Genomic DNA, 19,117 nt, shown 5'->3' with positions numbered 1-19,117 from the left:
TTGTTTGTTGATTTTTGTATTGATTTACAGTTGAAGTCATTTAGTGACAGTCAACGCAAGAAAGAGAAGTCCATAACATATCAATACACTATACTAGACAGAGTATATAGTATAATAGTATATACCTTATCAATACATTGACATATACACTAATTACAATAATGTTATATGTAAATAATTCCTCAAGTCAGTTGTTCATCAATAATGTTTTATAACAAAGGGAAATAATATGCAGATTATCAAATATTACCTGCAGAAAGACTACCCGCCCCGGTATATCAAACAAACCCTCATTCAAGTAACGTTATAAGATCTGTCACGTGTTTGTTGTTCTCTAGAAATATTTCGTTGATTATTTCAACCAATCGCATTATTAGAAAATGGGAGGAAACATATTCTAGCTTTGTTAAATAGATGTAATCAATTCAAGTGTTAAGAATAATTGATATACCTGCTTGGCATTCATATAATGCAAACATGACGTATTGATAATTTTGCGTCTCAGAAAAACATATAGTCACAATCTAGATCGACGAAGAAAATCAACATTTACACTACATCATATGATAACGTTACAGTATGATTTTGTTGTTAAAATCAATATTTCTAATCATATTCAAAGTTCTGAAACAGATACGAGGCAGAAATAGCACTATTGATATGAAAACATGGAATGTGTTATATTTTTATTAAATAAATAATATCTTATATAGCCAGTGAACAGAATATTTATGCGCTACATCTACATTTAGGGCATCCATTTTTATCAATCAGGATACCGAGATTACATGGCGCCGAGCAACGGACGGGCGGACAGAGTACTGTGGTATCAGTAGGCGCAGGCGTGACAACATGCGCCTGAGTGACGATTGCGCCTTGTGTGGGCGTATATGTAGGAACAGGTGCCAGTGTTGAGGATTTTGTTACCGCAGGCGCATTGGTGGGCGCATCAGTTGACGGTTTTGTTACTATTGCTGCTGTAGTCGATGGTTGCGTTGTTGGCCTATTAGTATCAACGCCTGAAAAGATAAATATTTAACCATTCCACAAATGATTGTTTTACAATATTATTTGATACTGGGTAAATGCGAAAGCATGCAGTAGTCACGATGCTATCTTATTAGTGTTGGTAGCTACTCTGGTAAGTTTGCTGAATATCTATTTGGGAAATAAAATCTGGAGATACTATGTTAAACATATGGACCTTTAACAACCAGTATATCATACATGTATATAGATAATAGAAGGTCAGTGTCTTAAGATATACGTTGTTTTTGGCGTGAGTCATTTTGTCTTTCTTTCCCGTGCAAACAAAAACAGCTTACACTTCAAAACACTGACCATGTTCTAATTAGTATACAACTGTCATAAAAATAAGCAGGTTTAAGTGAAACGGTATCAACAATGTTCCTGATATATTCGCCTTTTGAACATTGTTTCACTTTGATGTAGGTTAGTCGAATTGACGCATGCGCTAAGATTCTAGTATACAGCTTTAATTCAGTCAATGCCGAACACAGCAAAAATACATGTGGAAGGTTTATTCCCACAACGCAGATACCAGCTGCAGGATAAACAAAAGATTTGGCGCAACATTGGCAACACAGATTAATTTTGTATGTGAATAGTGGAAGCGAAAAGAACAAAATATAATCTTTAATGATTTGTCAAAATATCTCACCGGAAGTACAGGTACACGATAAACAGCCACGATTGTACATATGTACACAGTCAGCTGGACAGGTCGTAGGGTCAAACCATGGACAACCACCCGGATGGACATTTCCTCCACCAGGGGATGATGTTGTTGATCCAACCGGAATATCTGAAATGATTCATGTCTCCTCAATAAAATGTTATAAAATCTCGTTGCAATGATAACTCATTTACCTCTATGTTAAATTAATGGAAATAATGAGTAGACGCTATAGTGTAACACTTTTGATATTACACCCTTTAAAAACCCGAGACCATATCAGCCCTAGGGCCGCAGTACGGACTCGTTTTACCATACAGTAACAGCCGGTATCATAAATAATAATAATAATAAATACAATAATAAATATCAAAAAATAAAATATAAGGTATTATAAGATGACCAGCATATGATGTGACATTATAACAATTTTGTCTGATATCATGGTCTCGGGCTGATAAAGAGTGTGATATGAAAAAAGTCATATAATGACGTCTTATTCTAATGCTGTCCAGCTTATCGACAACTCGTTATTGTATGGTAAAGTTAGCCTGATTTGTCGATACTGAAAACATCACTGTCGGTGTCCTGCTTCTCATTTACTGATGGAGAAATAGAAAATACAAATTTTCGAGAGGTACATGTTGATGAAGACCATGGGGAAATTATATGGTTGATATCACAACGTCGTTTAGAAATATTTTGTTACCTTGTTCGATACGAGGTCAAACGTGTGTGTGCTTGTTAGTATACCTAGTGGTTCTGTTGGCACCATCGAAACTCTCATTTGAGATTGTTACTATCAGTATCCGGAATTCATCTAGATATGTATACTGGTATCGAGGAAGCAGAAGATGACTACTTGGCCAGAATGCATGGTCTTATTATCCCTGTACCTTTTCAGGCGTCAGAGTGAAAATCTATGTTTATATTGTGACTTTGTTTAATCAAGTTTAAGGTTAAATAATAGTTTCGTTATTAAATCTGTATCCTTTGTAGTTTATGAGAGCCTCATTTAACTGGGTTTAGCTTTTATGTGGTTGGTGGTTTCATCTGAAGCAGAGTACGCTAACCATTTCGAAAACACGCTGCCGTTTCCTGTATTTTCTTTAAAGATTTCCCATGATTCATGGTTCAAATTTGATTTATATTGGCAGACAAAAAGACAACTTTATATCGGCTGTGAACGTTTTGAGTCACGTTCGACTTTACTCGGGGAATGGAGTAGAGATGGATGGACGAGTTCATCGAGTTTTCCTCCGGGTAAGATTTAAACATTAAGACGATCCGTGATAAAACAGACACCCACCTGTAGTACATGTACATGACATACAACCACGGTCGTCCATCTGTACACAGTCAGCAGGACAGGTCATAGGGTCAAATGATGGACAACCGCCCGGATGTACATTTCCCCCACCAGAGGGATCTGATGATGGCGTTGGAGTGGTTGATCCGATAGGAGTGTCTACATGTCGTAAAATGCGACAGAGATAAAATCTGCATCTGACAAAATTTGTCTTTATTTGTGGATATATTTCAAAATAAATAACATACACAAATATCCATGTTGTCATTGAAATAAATTAATATTCGATATATGGATGATATACGGACTTTTTTCTGGTTCTTAGTCTGATGTGATACAGTAGGTATATTTCAGAGGTTTTTTCGGATTTGGGTTTGGGGTACGACAGAAATTATTAATGCATTTTGTCACACATTTTCAATAACGCTGATAATGTTTAATACAGCAGTATCTCACATTTTCAGCTCAATTTAGAGTAAACTTTTACCTGAAGTACATGTACACGATATACAGCCACGGTCGTCCATCTGTACACAGTCAGCAGGACAAGTCATGGGGTCAAATGATGGACAACCACCCGGATGTACATTTCCGCCGCCACTAGATGGCGTTGTCGAAATGGGAACGGTTCCATTCCCTTCATTATCAAAACATAGAAACTCGTATTAATTAGTAACTATCAGATGAAATTCTGGAATAATAAGTTAAAATTTTAATGCGCCAGAGTGTTTTATTGCTGTCGTTGAGGGACAATCATATGATAATGATCAACAAATAACAACTGAAATTTCAGTTTTCGGATGATTGCATTATGAGCATTATTTACATGTAAAGTGAAGTTAAGTCTTCGTTTTGATGTTAAACTGGTTTAAGTAACAGGAGATGGAATAATGATAAAGGGTACTAACCAGAAGTACATTCACAAGAAAAGCAACCATTATCATGGACCGTCACACAGGCAGGGGTCACACGTATCTGTGTCAAATGGTCCACAGATTCCTGGGATTGTCTGACCTCCACCAGAGGGCGACTGTGTATTCTGTCCAGGTGATGCTTAAATCAAAATAAGATACAATAGTTCAATTGTTCGTACATTTCGAAATTAAACGAAACAAACAGAAAAACGGTTAAGTCTTTTGTATCTTTTTTTAATTCCATGTACCTCTAATTATAGATAGGCGTGATCCCTTTGTATTAAACATATGGCTATCGTCAGGTGACTTACAGAAATTGTTTACTGAGTGCCCGGATGATAATACAAAAGACCATGGCAAGCCAAGTTGTCATTTATTCACGGAGCAACGTTGACCCAGGATTTTACCAAATTTTATAAGATATCTTATACATATAATTATTATATAAGATATCTTATTTAATCTATAAAGTATCTTATATAATAAATGGAATATCTTATATACTTTTCCTTCTAAGATATCTTATATAATATATAAGTTTATAACTTTAGAGAAGAAATCTTATAAACATATAATATATCTCATAAACATATACGATATCTTAAATAATTTGGTAAAATACTGAATCAACATTGCTCCGCGAATAAATGACAACTTGGCTTGCCATAAAGGACAATTGCTTTAATTATCTAAGTAATAATCTCGTATTATTGTACAATGTAACATTTTTTAATTGTTTAGTACCTGTGACACACCTGCACGAGAGACAACCGATTATATCTATTTCTACACATGATGCATCACAATCATCTATACTGAACGCAGGGCAGCCCCCGTTGTTTCCACTTCCGGATGTCGACGATTGTGCAGTTGGATCAGGTTTTGTTTCCGGGGCTGCCGTAGGATGTAGTGTTGTTAAGGGTGTAACCAAGGAAGTAACCATGGTCGGTACAGCTGTGGTGGCGTGTACAACTGTCGAACCGGAAGTATTGATAGGCGCGACAGTTGCTGGTGCTGTTGTAGGGGCGGAAGTAGGTTTAGAAGAACCTATATGAAATAAAAGTACATAACATCCTGATAAATACATCAATTTTATAGTGTTCATACTTAAGTGGCGATCCAATAGTGTGGCTTTTGGGAGATAAATCTTTACAAGATTCATTGATTCGTTTACCGAAAATTAACGACGCGCTAACAATCAGCCATATATACACATGTAACTGAGTGCACGATTAATTTCATTTAAGGCATTGCCTCTGCAAGAGATCGAACCCGGGACCTCTGGCTTAATGGTATAGTAACCAAGTCTTTATATGGGTGCCAAAGTAACAGAGCGCATGATCAATTTAATTTATTTTACTGCCTCCGCTAGAGATCGAATCCAGGGACCTCTGACTGACTAGTCTTACGCTCAAACAACCGAGCTAAAGAGAAGACCTCTCTAGCCGAGCGTTATATTGCGGCTTGTATTTACCAGGACTTCACATGTATGTCAGATATATAAATATGGAACCCCATCGTATGACCCTTACCAGAACATGAGCACGTGACACAGCCATTGGCATCCAGGTGGAGACAATCTTTATGGCAATCCTGGAGGTTTAGCCCATGGCAGACGACAGGAGCAACTGTTGTTGTTACTGCAAAATATACACACATGAATGAATTATGGCAGTTTGTTATCAAAGTTGTCCTCGTAATTTAATAGCATCATGCACTTCAATAATTGTACATTAAATAATGAATTGATACATTTGTCAGTTTTAGTGACGGATATGACACCGGCATCGTTTAAGAGCTACGTGTCGAGGTGTAGAAGAGAGTGTGTCACGGAACCATCCCCGAGTTCAGCAAGCTATAGCAGCTTACATCGTTAAATCCCATGGTTTGAAATCTTTAAATAAAAATTATCATTTTACGGCATTGATCTAAGATATTCCGACGATATCACAAAACCAGAAATACCTTACATTGGTTTTCGTTCATTGCTTTACTCGTATTTAAGGAGATATTGACGATTGTATTCCGTCAATTCGGTACGATAATAGTTAGAGGATATCTAACAGTGTCTTCAGTAATACCAAATATACTTCACTCGTGTGGCTAATATTTTGATATTTTTGAAAAATGAAAAATATCAAAATATTAGCCACACGAGTGAAATATATTTGGTATTACTGAAGACACTGTTAGATATTCTTTTTATTGCATTTTCTATCAACGAAAAACCTACCCCGTATGCTAACTAGGCCTACAGCGAAAGTTTGCATACAAAAAAAGTAGTTCCCCCTGTCCAGGTGCTGACATATATGTCGGGCTTTCTGATTTGTCAATTATTGTGGTATTTTCTAATCATTAATTTGATTGGTCAAATCAGCAAAAAGTGATAAAAATATGAAATTCTTCACTAGTGAAAAATATCACTTTTATAGAATGAATAAATTTTGATATTTCACTGGTAAAAATGTAATAATTACAGATTTTCAGCATAAAAAGAACGTTTGTTGCGTAATATTCAAGGTAAATGTTTCACTACACCTTATATGGTTATACAAATTAAAACAGAGGATGTTTTTAGTGATTAAATATTGAAATCATTGCGGTTAAGGAGAATAGCTACTACCGTTTTGGCGTATCTGTAGATATTTATATTTGCGTGGCGGTGTAACTCTTTAGTCTCTTTGAGAGCTGTGTCGTTGACGTACGTATATACACCATGCATCACATGACACAATTCTCAGCGTATTTCTACAACAGACTGGAACTACAATGTATCCAATGCAAAAATCTAGACACTGTTAAATTAAACTTCAACGGGGAATTATTTTGTCTTCATTGATAATTATGAATACATACCATAGAGATATTATATTGATGATAAAATCCTAAACAAAATCGGAGTGATTTTCCATGTACTATTTTGTTTGCCAATCAGCACGCGACCATGTTCCAGCTGTTCCATCTATTGAATTAACATTTTGATGACTGCCGGTAAAGAGGGAATTATGAATTTCAGATAGGATCTTTTAGCAAAAAACATTTCAAAAAGTAAATGAAATGTAAATATCAGCATAAGCATATAGCTATTATATGCATTACGCTGTGGCAACCCTGCCATCGCTGATGACATCACATTATTAGCGCTGTCGCCGCGTTCGCTGCAATGCCTTCTCGATATCTGCGAAAACTACTCATCCCAGTGGAGATTCTTATTGAGTGCTACAAAAAGTTGTACAATGGTGTTTGGTGGACGATTAAACAACACTAGCTCTCACTGGAGCCTAGGTGGAGTGGAATTAGAAACAAATGAGGTCCATGAACATCTTGGAATTCCAATATCCAGCAACTTGTCCTGCTCGAGGAAGATAGAAAAAGCTGTAAAAAAGGACGCGCATTGCTTTTCTCTGTTCTTGGAGTTGGGACACATAACTGTAACATCAATCCAATGACTTACCTTAACCTTTACAGAAAAGTTATATTACCATCGGTACTATACGGTCGTGAAAGCTTGGAAAAAATTCCACAAATTGATAATGAAAAACTTGACGTTTCCAACATCTAAAAGCTAGGAGAATACAGGAATTCCCTGCGCGCAAGCGCTCTGACATAGCAGAGTCTGTTAGGTCTTTTTAGAACCAGTGCGGAAATTGACAGAAGATAATTAAAGATTTTATTCCGCCTCATAAAACTTCCAAATGATTTTCTAGCAAAAAAGGTATTTCTTATTAGCAATGACATTCCAGAACCGAATGGACCAGGAAAGTGCTTTCTCGAGATTTAAATGTACCCATCATCAGATCGATCCCATTAAACTTTGGCTGAACCCCAAATCATCCTCAGACCTTGCTTGTGCGCGTTTCGTGTCAAAATTACTAACTTTCCCTCCACAGTATAATGAACAGAGATGTACATTACGTGACACAGTGCGATTCTACACATATTGTAAGAGATAAATTCATTACAGATGTCCTAGACTTGTTCGAAACAGAAACTTTTATAGTGTTGGACAATACTACCGACAAAGAGTTTGTCCAGATCTTATTTGGAAAAACGAATGACAGAATTAGAGATATCAGAACCCTCCAGATGATGGCCTCTCGATTCCTTGGAGTTGCATCACATACATGTATCTTGCAGCTGAGAACAGGTTTTAAAACACAGGAAAATCCCGTCGCGACGCGATTAACCATTTCCCCCCTCTCCTCCACTTTTGAAAATCCTTGACTGTAATACCAAAAATAATTGCTTTGTATTTATCTGGATGTTTTCTTTATCTCTTTAAGAGTAATTAAAGAATGAAATATAGAATTTATGATATATTTGAACGCTAAAGCTTTGCAAGCAAAACAAATTATATTGCGTTCAAATAGATCATAAATACCATACAAAAACAGTTCAATGCTTAAGTATGTGTTTTCCTTAATGCCTATAAAATGTCGTCTGCTCTCAAGATTTTAATCAATATACGAATATATATATCAACAAAACATTTGTTAAGCCCCGAAAAGATTGTCTCAAAATGCATGCAAACTAGTATGATACCAGTTAACACTACTTATACTATATTCATAGTTTTCATCACTTAGAATGGCTAGGCAGACCTGTCTCACCTGCACCGCAAGAACATAAAACACATCCACTACCGGCGTTGATAGTTAGACAGGATACTGGACAATCCTTCGGAATGACTGGGCAGCCATTAGCAGACGTGGAACCTGAATGAAACATTACTACAAAAGTTACACTCTCGAACATTAATCCATTCAAATACCCATATATCCCTCTCTCTATCCCTCCATCCTACCTACCAATAGGTATCGCCCATCAATACATTCACCTAGCTAGCCAGCCAGCCAGCCAGCCAGTTAGCAAACAAAGCAAGCCTCCTCCCTTGTCCGTCCATCCCTCCATTCCTTTTTCCCTTCCAGCATCCACAAATCCTTTATTCCCGTTTCCCTCCACTTAATCATCTACCCCTCATCCATCCATCCATCCATCCATCCACCCACCCACAACCATCATCATAGTATCAACTATCCCTAATCCACTACTGTAAGAATTAAAGAATTAAGAAGTGAGTTGTATAAGCTGTTTACATGCCGTCGGACAGGAACAGCTGATACACCCTCTACTATCCACCCTCACACACTCCGGGTCACATCCGGTGTCCAACACTGGACATCCACTACCACCGCCCGCTGTCTGCGCATGACCGGAAGTCGAGTTCACCGTGCTGCCTGGACACAATGTAAAGAATGAATAGAAACTAGACTTAATGCAAACTAATTGAAACTCGAAATGATGAGTGAACGTGATTTTAGTATGACTTTAGAAAGTCCAAAATTGTTATTACCCGAACATGAGCAGACGATACATCCAACACTGTCGACCACCACACAGGCTGTGTCACAGTTCTTGTTGAAAGGTGGACATGCAACACCTAATGAGAAACCGACACCGGAGTTACTTCCGGTCTGACCGGAACTCGTTGTATTTGATGTCGCGCTTGCTATAAGTACAAAAATGATGTCGAGAATAAATTCTAATTCTTCTTGTCATGAATACATCCTACACAAAGAATAGTTTAAACATTTATCAGCATTTTTTTTAAACATAACACAAGATATACTATAAACAAAAACAAACACTTCTATTGTTATCTTAACGACTAATTCTACTGCCATTTTTTGTGATTAAAGTTTCTTGTAAAGAAAGGTGTAACAGAACATTATCAGGTCACAAGTCTGTTTCCTTATGTTATATCATCATTGGAATGTTTTGGTTTTGTTTTAATGCTTTTATTGGATTTGTGTTCGATGGTTGTTGATGTGTCTTGTGGTTCCGTTGTCAATATGGCAATAGGTGACATTGTGAGTGTGACTAAACTCGGATTTATATAACAGGAGTTACTGCCGAAGTAGTATTATACCTTTACCCCCAACAGGCTGTTTGTCTGAACTTCTGAGAAATACTTAAATGTTTGTCTTTCCTTTTGGTGATGATAAATAATTGACGCAGCACTGGCATTGATAATTATCAATAATAGAATGTAACCCAATACTATCAGGTGAATCAGTTTAAGACAATATGATAATTGATACCTTGTCCGGACATCTACTATGTACGAATATATATTATATATATCGATATAATTATACAGATAATATATACCGAGATCAGGTCCTCAGTAACTTTAAACAAGAGACTTTAGAAATCGTTATCATCTGTAATCGATTGAGATACGTATATACAGTATCATTAGTTCCGAACATTTCACCACCTGAACAGTCGCATACGATACCCACCTGAACAGTCGCATACGATATCCACCTGAACAGTCGCATACGATACCCACCTGAACAGTCGCATACGATACCCACCTGAACAGTCGCATACGATACATCCCACTTGGTTGATTTTGGTACATTCTGTCTGACAGGATTTCGGGAATGGTTGGCAGCCATTGTTGTTTCCAGAGCTGCTGCTACTCCCCAATCCGATACTACTTGAACTTGTCAGACTTGTTGATGCTTGGATAAATATATATATATATTTGAATTTGAAGTAAACATTATCAATACTTGTATAACATATAACTTCCCGATTGGTGGATTTTCAACAATATTTTTTTTATTAAAGTTCAAATAATGTTATTGCCCTCGCGCAGGAGGGGATCCATTCGACAAACCGGGCATTCATATCCTAGAGATTAAATTGCATAACATAGACTTTATTTGTATCAATGTGTCGTTTGAATTGACACACAATTTACCTCTAAACTACAATATAGATTCTAGGATTTCTAACTATTTGACCACTAGCTTCACTGATGAAAAATGATACAACTGTATATATTACTCAGTCGTTATATTACCCATCAGGCATGTACACCATCTATACTGTACTAATAAACTCATCTTCAAAGACGCGTGTGTGTCTTTTGTTATACAAACCTCCACATCTCTAAATTTGAAACAAAAATCTAATGAATTTGTTAATATAAATACTGTAAAGTCCTTACCAGGACACCGACATACGATACAGCCCCATTCATCTATATCGGTACAAGCTGCTGCGCATGACTTCGGAAAGGGAGGGCATCCATTGTTATTTCCGGATACCGCACCGACAGCACCTGACATCGAATTGGCTTTAGTAACTCCTGTTAATTTCGAGGTGCTCGAATCTATTAAATGATTAAAAACGTAAATGATTATTATATTCAGGATTGGATGGAATGAATCAGTAATCTTTTGTTTATTTTAACAGCACTACGAACATTTTCATATGACAAAACTACAATTATTATTGTCTCTCCGTACGGAATCATATCGTTGGAATACAATAACACGGAAATCTTTATGTTCAGACGAAACTTTTCGCGGTACAGCTGGAGACAAGAAGGCCGGGTAGGATCAGTCTTTTGTAGACGAAAGTTTCTTTCTATCCGGACAGACGAGTTCCATTTTCTTCTCATCTCAGAAACCCAAACCTACTGGTGCTAGCCTTCTGATTTCATACCTGTTTGGTCTGGACATGAGCAGACAAGACAGCCCCGGGGGTCTACGTCAGTACACTCAGACGGACATTGCGACGATAGAGTAGTACAGCCGTTCAGATTGGAAGACAAACCGGAAGGTTTGAAATTCTGTGCCAACCCATCGTCTATAGCACTGGGTAAAACGGCTTTGCCTGTCAATGGGAGGTAAGTATTTTTATCAAAACAAAGTATTCCTGATCAATGTAGCTATTATATATATATATATTCTCTGTAACTCATTGATTCAGAGCTTTTGAAGCATGTGCAATGTACTTTTAACATTTTTAGTTTTTTAGTTTAGTTTACACACGGAGAGAGAGAGAGAGAGAGAGAGAGAGAGAGAGAGAGAGAGAGAGAGAGAGAGAGAGAGAGAGAGAGATATTATATGCTTAGTCACGTGACACGAAGGCGAATGAAGATTTTCGCCACGTGACAAATTTTAAAAAGAGTGAATATACTTACTGTTTACACACGTGACCAGAGTCACCATAACCAGTAGGGATAGGAACATGGCTAAAGTCAAACTTCGTGTAAATTGGCACTGGTGTGATTGTCGTCCTTATCGCCGGGCCTCTTAGTAGAAAGGTCACGTGGTGTCAAGGTAAGATTAACTGAGGATCTCTGATTTTCTTATCAGCTGTAATAAAATTCCTCGTAAGCCCGCTTTCTACAGATTACAAGGAAAGACTACACTGTGTGTTTTTTTTTTTCACAGGGAAATATAACTTGTACATTTTTCCCTTCACGGATGAACCGTGCTTCTGAAATAACACGAGAATTTCACGAAAATACTTCCTGGAAATATCAGAAAAGTTTCCTATTCTGGTCAATACCATCAATCCTCTCTAAACGTCACGTATAAAACACCTTACACTTTTATCACCCAGGAACCGTATCGCAGATGTTAAAGCTATCAGTCTGATAGTACATGTCAAGGCAAGGTGTGGGCGGACCCTCAAAGTAAACGACATCGTGGTAATATACAATGTATACAGAATAGATGGTGGAATACTTGTTGCTTGTAAACAACAAGACAATCAAACTAACTTTTTAATATGTACAACTTTAGATCTCTCAGAGAAACTATATTTACTACTGGCTTTTACGAAAAAAGGTAAAACATGTTTCTATTATTATTTCCCTGTCGTAACACAATAAACATAACCAACAGAAGATTGTAATACATACGATGATATAATAACATTATACATATTGATAAAAAAAAGAAAAAAAAAAGAAGAGAATCCCGAGAGTAAGTTCACTTCGCTTAAAAAGGCAATGAGGATAAAATCGTTCATATTTCACGAATAACCGCAAACACGAATTTATTATTTAAAAATCACAAAATCTGATTGAAGGATTAAACTTTTGTTCCCAAAGAATTGTGATATTAGGAATTGGGATATACAACTTCAGTAGACGTGAGAAGTAGTGGGGACGTATCCCATAGTGTGAGTGACACGGCCAAAGACCGGATCACAGCTGTACTGATATAGCGATACCTATTCTCACGACTGGAACAATTCTATCAAAGACAGACAAAGCGCGCATGCGTCAAATTAATATTTATATTTCAATTATGATTACTAAACACGAAAACCGATAATGGATTGAACATTGACAACTACATGTATCATTTTGATATATGGACTAGTCTAAGTCCACCTGGTTCTAACGGTCACCTGATGACATAGCGCGGCGTCCGATCTCTACCAGTTGTGAATGATTGGCCAGAAACATCTTTGGTCAAATGGGAACATATAACAATCATTCTCTATTATTTTTGTACAGACAAAAAACTTTATATTTTCGTTCAATGTAAAATCGATAAAACGAGGAAGATAACACAAAATACAGATCTACGAGAGAAACCTTGATAAAAGGGTATCGGACCAGGTGTCCCGGAAGATCATGTCATCTGGTTCACACGTAAGACACGTGTCATGTAAATCTAGGTCAAATCCAGGTAAGACACGTGTCATGTAAATCTAGGTCAAATCCAAGTAAGACATGTGTCATGTAAATCTAGGTCAAATCTTAGTTAGACATGTGACATGTAAATCTAGGTCAAATCCAAGTAAGACACGTGTCATGTAAATCTCGGTCAAATCCCTGTAGGACACGTGTCACGTAAATCTAGGCAAATCCAAGTAAGACATATCATGTAAATCTAGGTCAAATCTAGGTTAGACGTGTCATGTAAATCTAGGTAAAATCCAGGTAAGACACGTGTCACTTAAATCTAGGTCAAATCTAGGTAAGACACGTGTCATGTAAATCTGGGTCAAATCTAGGTAAGACATGTGTTATGTAAATATGGGTCAAATCTAGGTAAGACACGTGTCATGTAAAACTAGGTCAAATCGATGTAAGAAACTTGTCATGTAAAACAAGGTCAAATCCAAGTAAGATATTTTTCCTGGAAAGCTAAGGCAATACGGATAAGGATACGTTCTCAAAAACAACCAGGACCATGAAAAATACGACGAAAGTTTTATCATATAAAAGTAGATACATGGACTTCTGTTGCTGACCTTTCCAATGGATGTGATCTAATAGTCCATCCTATATCAACTAATTTTATATGGTAGTTAAACGTAGAACATTTTAACACAAACATTTGTGTATCCTTATTAAGTGTAAGGTGAGTGGAACAAGAGGCCTAATGGGCCTGGATTGCTGACCTGCTACTCATCTATGTTGAAAATAAGATGATGTCCCCTTTCATTGAAACACAAGAGTATGCCAAGTTTATTCACATTTAAAAAAAATGTAGCCCTTCATCCCGACATATTACCGGCCCAAACGATATTTTGCTTATTCATTTATTTGAATAATTGAAGAAAAGAATATCTAAAACATCTGACTTCGGTGACTTAGAAAGTAGATCAAGGTTTTTGATTTGATAAATCTTGATAGTCCTACATCCATGCATGGTACTATATCATATCGCGAGGGTAACTTGGTTTGAAAGAAGATTTAACACATTTGACTTCTGTGACCTTGAAAGCAGATCAAGGTTATCCATTAAAACAAGACTTTCATTCCACACTGAAGCCGTGAAGCTACCATGGACGTGGGCCTTTTGGGTAATGGAGAGATATCATATAGAGATATAGAGATATAGAGATATAGAGATATATAGAGATATTTGCCTATTAACCTCTGTGACCTTGAAAATAGGCCAAGGACAGTACTTTGAACAAAAAATGATTGCACTTCATACTAGCATGCTTCTTGCCGAAAATTTTGACCACATATCTTCGTCTTTTAATCACGGAAGAAAAGCCATGTAAAGAGTTTAACATATTTGACTGATGCGACCTTGAAACGAGACCCCATTGGGATCGTGGTGTCCACCATTTAATTATGGTTATTGATTTGATGGAAAACTTTTCTACACATCTCTTTTAGCCCCCTTTCCTCTTAACAAGAGATCCCAGATCTCGGCTCCCATCATCATGTGTCCCTTTATTTGATCTCTACAAGACTGGTCCTTTTTTCAATTTTTTTTTCTGCGTTATCTTAATTATTTGAAAACAAGAGGTACCTGCATAAAAAAAACTGCGAGAAATATTCACCAGTGACGCTCTGTAAATTGTGTTAGCAAACTACTAATAATACAAGAGGAATCCAAATTAAATTCAAGACATATCCATGAAGAATTCAAAATAGAACCCGCGCATACCAAGGAATAAGGGAATCTACGTTTTGATTTGGAAAAGATCCGTGAAGAATTATCGGAGAACTAGCGATAACAAGTGTTGTTAACGGACGGACGGACGGACGGACGGGCGGACGTACGTAGGATGGAAATCGGACAAAGAGGGATTTTGAAAGACCACCATCTGATGATCGTAGGCTAAAAATGTGATCAAATTTTAGACTGCTTAAAGATTTCTCAAGAGATTTTATCTCTGCTTCAAGGGAGATAACTCAACGTGAACTCCATTTACTCAATATACACATGTAGGTCTCTGATTCACTCTAACATTATATTTGTTTATCATACACACCGTGATAGTGTGATACTGTATAATTTTGTATTAAAACAAGTGTTGTGATTTGTGTGTTGAGAGGTATACATATTGAAATGTTTAACTTTGTATCAAAACAAGAGTTACGTGTGTGTGTGTTGAGAGGTATACATATTGAATTGTACAACTTTGTATTAAAACAAGTGTTGTGATTTGTGTATTTAGAGGTATACATATTGAAATGTTTAACTTTGTATTAAAACGTGTGTTCTTATTTGTGTGTTGAGTTGTAGACAGATTCAATGTGATTGCCTTATTATCAACAACCGACAATCCACTACGATCTGTATACATGTACGTTTTATTTAAATATCACAATTTGTAAACATGTATATATACATGTACAGCTACACAACTATGCGCATGTCTGTACGTCACACAACCAGGAAGAACATGTATACTAGGTCACATCTCGGTCATATCTACACCCTTCTATGTGTGTTATCAGTCTGAAAGTAACACATTTATGAACGTACAACAAAAAGGAAGTTATCGTTGTTGCTGTACATTCTGGAGCTAGAGAAACATGGACAATGTGAATTAACATTCTGATGCTGGGGATCGACATCTCAGATCGTCACACTAACCCTGTGACATCATGAGGTAGTTATAATCTTGTGTTTTTACATAATCATCTGTTTAACAGGATAATAGACAACTTGATGGGACTTTTCTCTGACATCAAAGAAAACTTTATTTCATTTGATAACAACAAACAAATTCAGAAATTCAACAAATATCTATTTTTATCAAAATGGCAACAGCCAAAATACCTATCCGTACAAAAGGTCAGACAACCTGTGTTCATCACAAGGGGAGACAACTGGAGTTTTACTGTGAGAAATGTCAAGAGCTAGTTTGTCCAAAATGCCTTTCCTCTATTCACAAAATCCATCCAGTTTGTGAGCTAACTGAAATCACTCCTCAAAAGAAACAAGACATTAAAAACTTTATTGACAGAACAGAACAAAATGACCTGGTACAAATTGGGAAATACATCACCTCTACTGATATCCTCATCAAAGACAATGACAGCGCATTTGAGAAACTGTCACATCAGTTGAAGATGCAGACAGAAAAATTAAAACAGGACCTTAACATGCTTACAGCAGAGACACTCTCTCTTTATCAGAAAATGAGAGAGGACAATGCCAAGCTCATACAGAAATACAAACAGGACCTGGAGATGTACGACAAACACCTCAAACAGCAGATACAGGAATGTAAGACAGCACTACAGCGTGGCTCTCACACAGAAATCTACGATACAGAATGTGAAATAGATTCCCAAATACATTTCCCTGCAAAACCTGTCATGGGTACTGCCAGCTTCACTTCAAACAAACATCCTCAAGGTCACCTGAAACTAGCCCTAGGGAAAGTGATCATCTCGGATCAAGGTCATAGATCAGCTGACCAAGGTCGATCAGTCTCAACATCAGATGATCATGAACAAATCTCGATAAAACAACAACAGTCAGGAGATAAAGGGGAGAAAACAAGGATTAAACTACTGTCAGAGACCACGGTGGTGGAGGAGTGGGAGCCTCCATGTATCATTAATTCTATATGTCCCACAAGTGATGACCAGGCCTGGACCAGTCATTACTACAATGATACATTAACTCTCCTGGACAGGAAGGGTACCCCGATACAAAAGGTCAAACACAAGGCTGGGATAAAGAACATCAGTCTGGCACCCACAACACACAGACTGTGGATTTGTGACATAGAAAACAACATCCAGGAGCTGGTATCAGGACAACTAACACACAGATTCAGAGTCAAGGAGCTCACCAAGTGTTTGTGTGTTACAGCCAGTAAGCATATCATTGTGGGAATAGCCAAACAAATCTCTAAATTTACCTCACAAGGTCAGATGGTACTCACTACAATGGCTGTAGGGAAACCATTAGTGTGTACACCACACAGGATCACAGAGTGTCCTGTCACTCACAATGTCGCAGTGATTGATCTCACTGATGAAAGTGATGGTGGTGATGGAAATCAGCATGTTGTTGTCTTGGATACTAACTTCCAGAAGCTGTTTGTATACCGAGGTGACATCCCCAGCACATTTAAACAAACAAAACAAACAGGAGTTAAACCATTTAAACTCCGAGGTGTGGTGTTTGATAGTGTGGGGAACCTCATCATAGGGGACCAAAACAACAACAGGGTCCTACTCCTCAGTGGAGGTGGTGAGTTCCTCAGGATCATACACACAGACACAAACTGGACACTGGCTGTAGGTGTAGACAGGAAGGATGTCCTTTGGGCAGTGTTTGGTGGTGACAATGTAAAACTACTACAATACAGCAGTGTGTGATAGCTATAAACTACTACAGAACAGCAGTGTGTGATAGCTATAAACTACTACAGAACAGCAGTGTGTGATAGCTATAAACTACTACAGTACAGCAGTATGTGAAAGCTATAAACTACTACAGTACAGCAGTATGTGATAGCTATAAACTACTACAGTACAGCAGTATGTGACAGCTATAAACTACTACAGTACAGCAGTGTGTGATAGCTATAAACTACTACAGTACAGCAGTGTGTGATAGCTATAAACTACTACAGTACATCATTATGTGATAGCTATAAACTACTACAGTACAGCAGTGTGTGTTAGCTATAATAAAACTACAGTACAGCAGTATGTGATAGCTATAAACTACTACAGTACGGCAGTATGTGATATCTGTAAACTACTACAGTACAGCAGTATGTGATAGCTATAAACTACTACAGTACATCAGTATGTGATAGCTATAAACTACTACAGTACAGCAGTGTGTGTTAGCTATAAACTACTACAGTACAGCATTATGTGATAGCTATAAACTACTACAGTACAGCAGTGTGTGATAGCTATAAACTACTACAGTACAGCAGTGTGTGATAGCTATAAACTACTACAGTACAGCAGTATGTGATAGCTATAAACTACTACAGTACAGCAGTGTGTGATAGCTATAATAAACTACAACAGTACATCAGTATGTGATAGCTATAAACTACTACAGTACAGCAGTATGTGATAGCTGTTAACTACTACAGTACAGCAGTAAGCAGTATGTGATAGCTATAAACTACTACAGTACAGCAGTATGTGATAGCTATAAACTACTTCAGTACAGCAGTGTGTGATAGCTATAAACTACTACAGTACAGCAGTATGTGATAGCTATAAACTACTACAGTACAGCAGTGTGTGATAGCTATAATAAACTACTACAGTACATCAGTATGTGATAGCTATAAACTACTACAGTACAGCAGTATGTGATAGCTGTTAACTACTACAGTACAGCAGTATGTGATAGCTATAAACTACTACAGTACAGCAGTATGTGATAGCTATAAACTACTTCAGTACAGCAGTGTGTGATAGCTATAAACTACTACAGTACAGCAGTATGTGATAGGTATAAACTACTACGTACAGCAGTAAGTATGTGATAGCTATCGTTAAGCTATTACAGTATAGCTTGGCCCTGCCCTCTGTTCTGGTGACAATGCCATCTAAACCACCTGATGGCCATTTTGTTTAAAGATCAAATTCAAAATCGAAATGGCACAACTAGGGACCAAAGAGAACCTACCAAAGAAAGT

General features: G+C 37.2%; 2 protein-coding genes across 2 annotated transcripts; one reads left to right on the top strand and one right to left on the bottom strand.

Moving 5' to 3' along the window:
• Positions 1-248: 248 nt before the first annotated feature.
• Positions 249-12,488, bottom strand: LOC117315255 (mucin-5AC-like). The gene is made up of 14 exons (XM_033869402.1): positions 11,922-12,488; positions 11,441-11,611; positions 10,941-11,105; positions 10,300-10,449; positions 9,273-9,428; positions 9,016-9,156; positions 8,530-8,634; positions 5,452-5,559; positions 4,664-4,966; positions 3,948-4,058; positions 3,493-3,642; positions 3,006-3,164; positions 1,682-1,825; positions 249-1,019 (listed from the first exon to the last, which is right to left on the bottom strand). The coding sequence occupies exons 1-14, from the start codon at positions 11,968-11,970 to the stop codon at positions 730-732; spliced, it is 2,202 nt and encodes a 733-aa protein (XP_033725293.1). The 5' UTR covers positions 11,971-12,488; the 3' UTR covers positions 249-729.
• A 3,379-nt stretch (positions 12,489-15,867) lies between these two features.
• Positions 15,868-17,916, top strand: LOC117315001. The gene has a single exon (XM_033869121.1). The coding sequence runs from the start codon at positions 16,251-16,253 to the stop codon at positions 17,823-17,825; it is 1,575 nt and encodes a 524-aa protein (XP_033725012.1). The 5' UTR covers positions 15,868-16,250; the 3' UTR covers positions 17,826-17,916.
• The last annotated feature ends 1,201 nt before the right edge of the window (positions 17,917-19,117 follow it).

This window comes from Pecten maximus, chromosome 17 (genome assembly GCF_902652985.1).
Source record: "Pecten maximus chromosome 17, xPecMax1.1, whole genome shotgun sequence".
Classification (NCBI taxonomy): Eukaryota; Metazoa; Mollusca; class Bivalvia; order Pectinida; family Pectinidae; genus Pecten; species Pecten maximus.
Note: the sequence above shows the minus strand (reverse complement) of the source record. Positions and strands in the feature narration are given on the sequence as shown.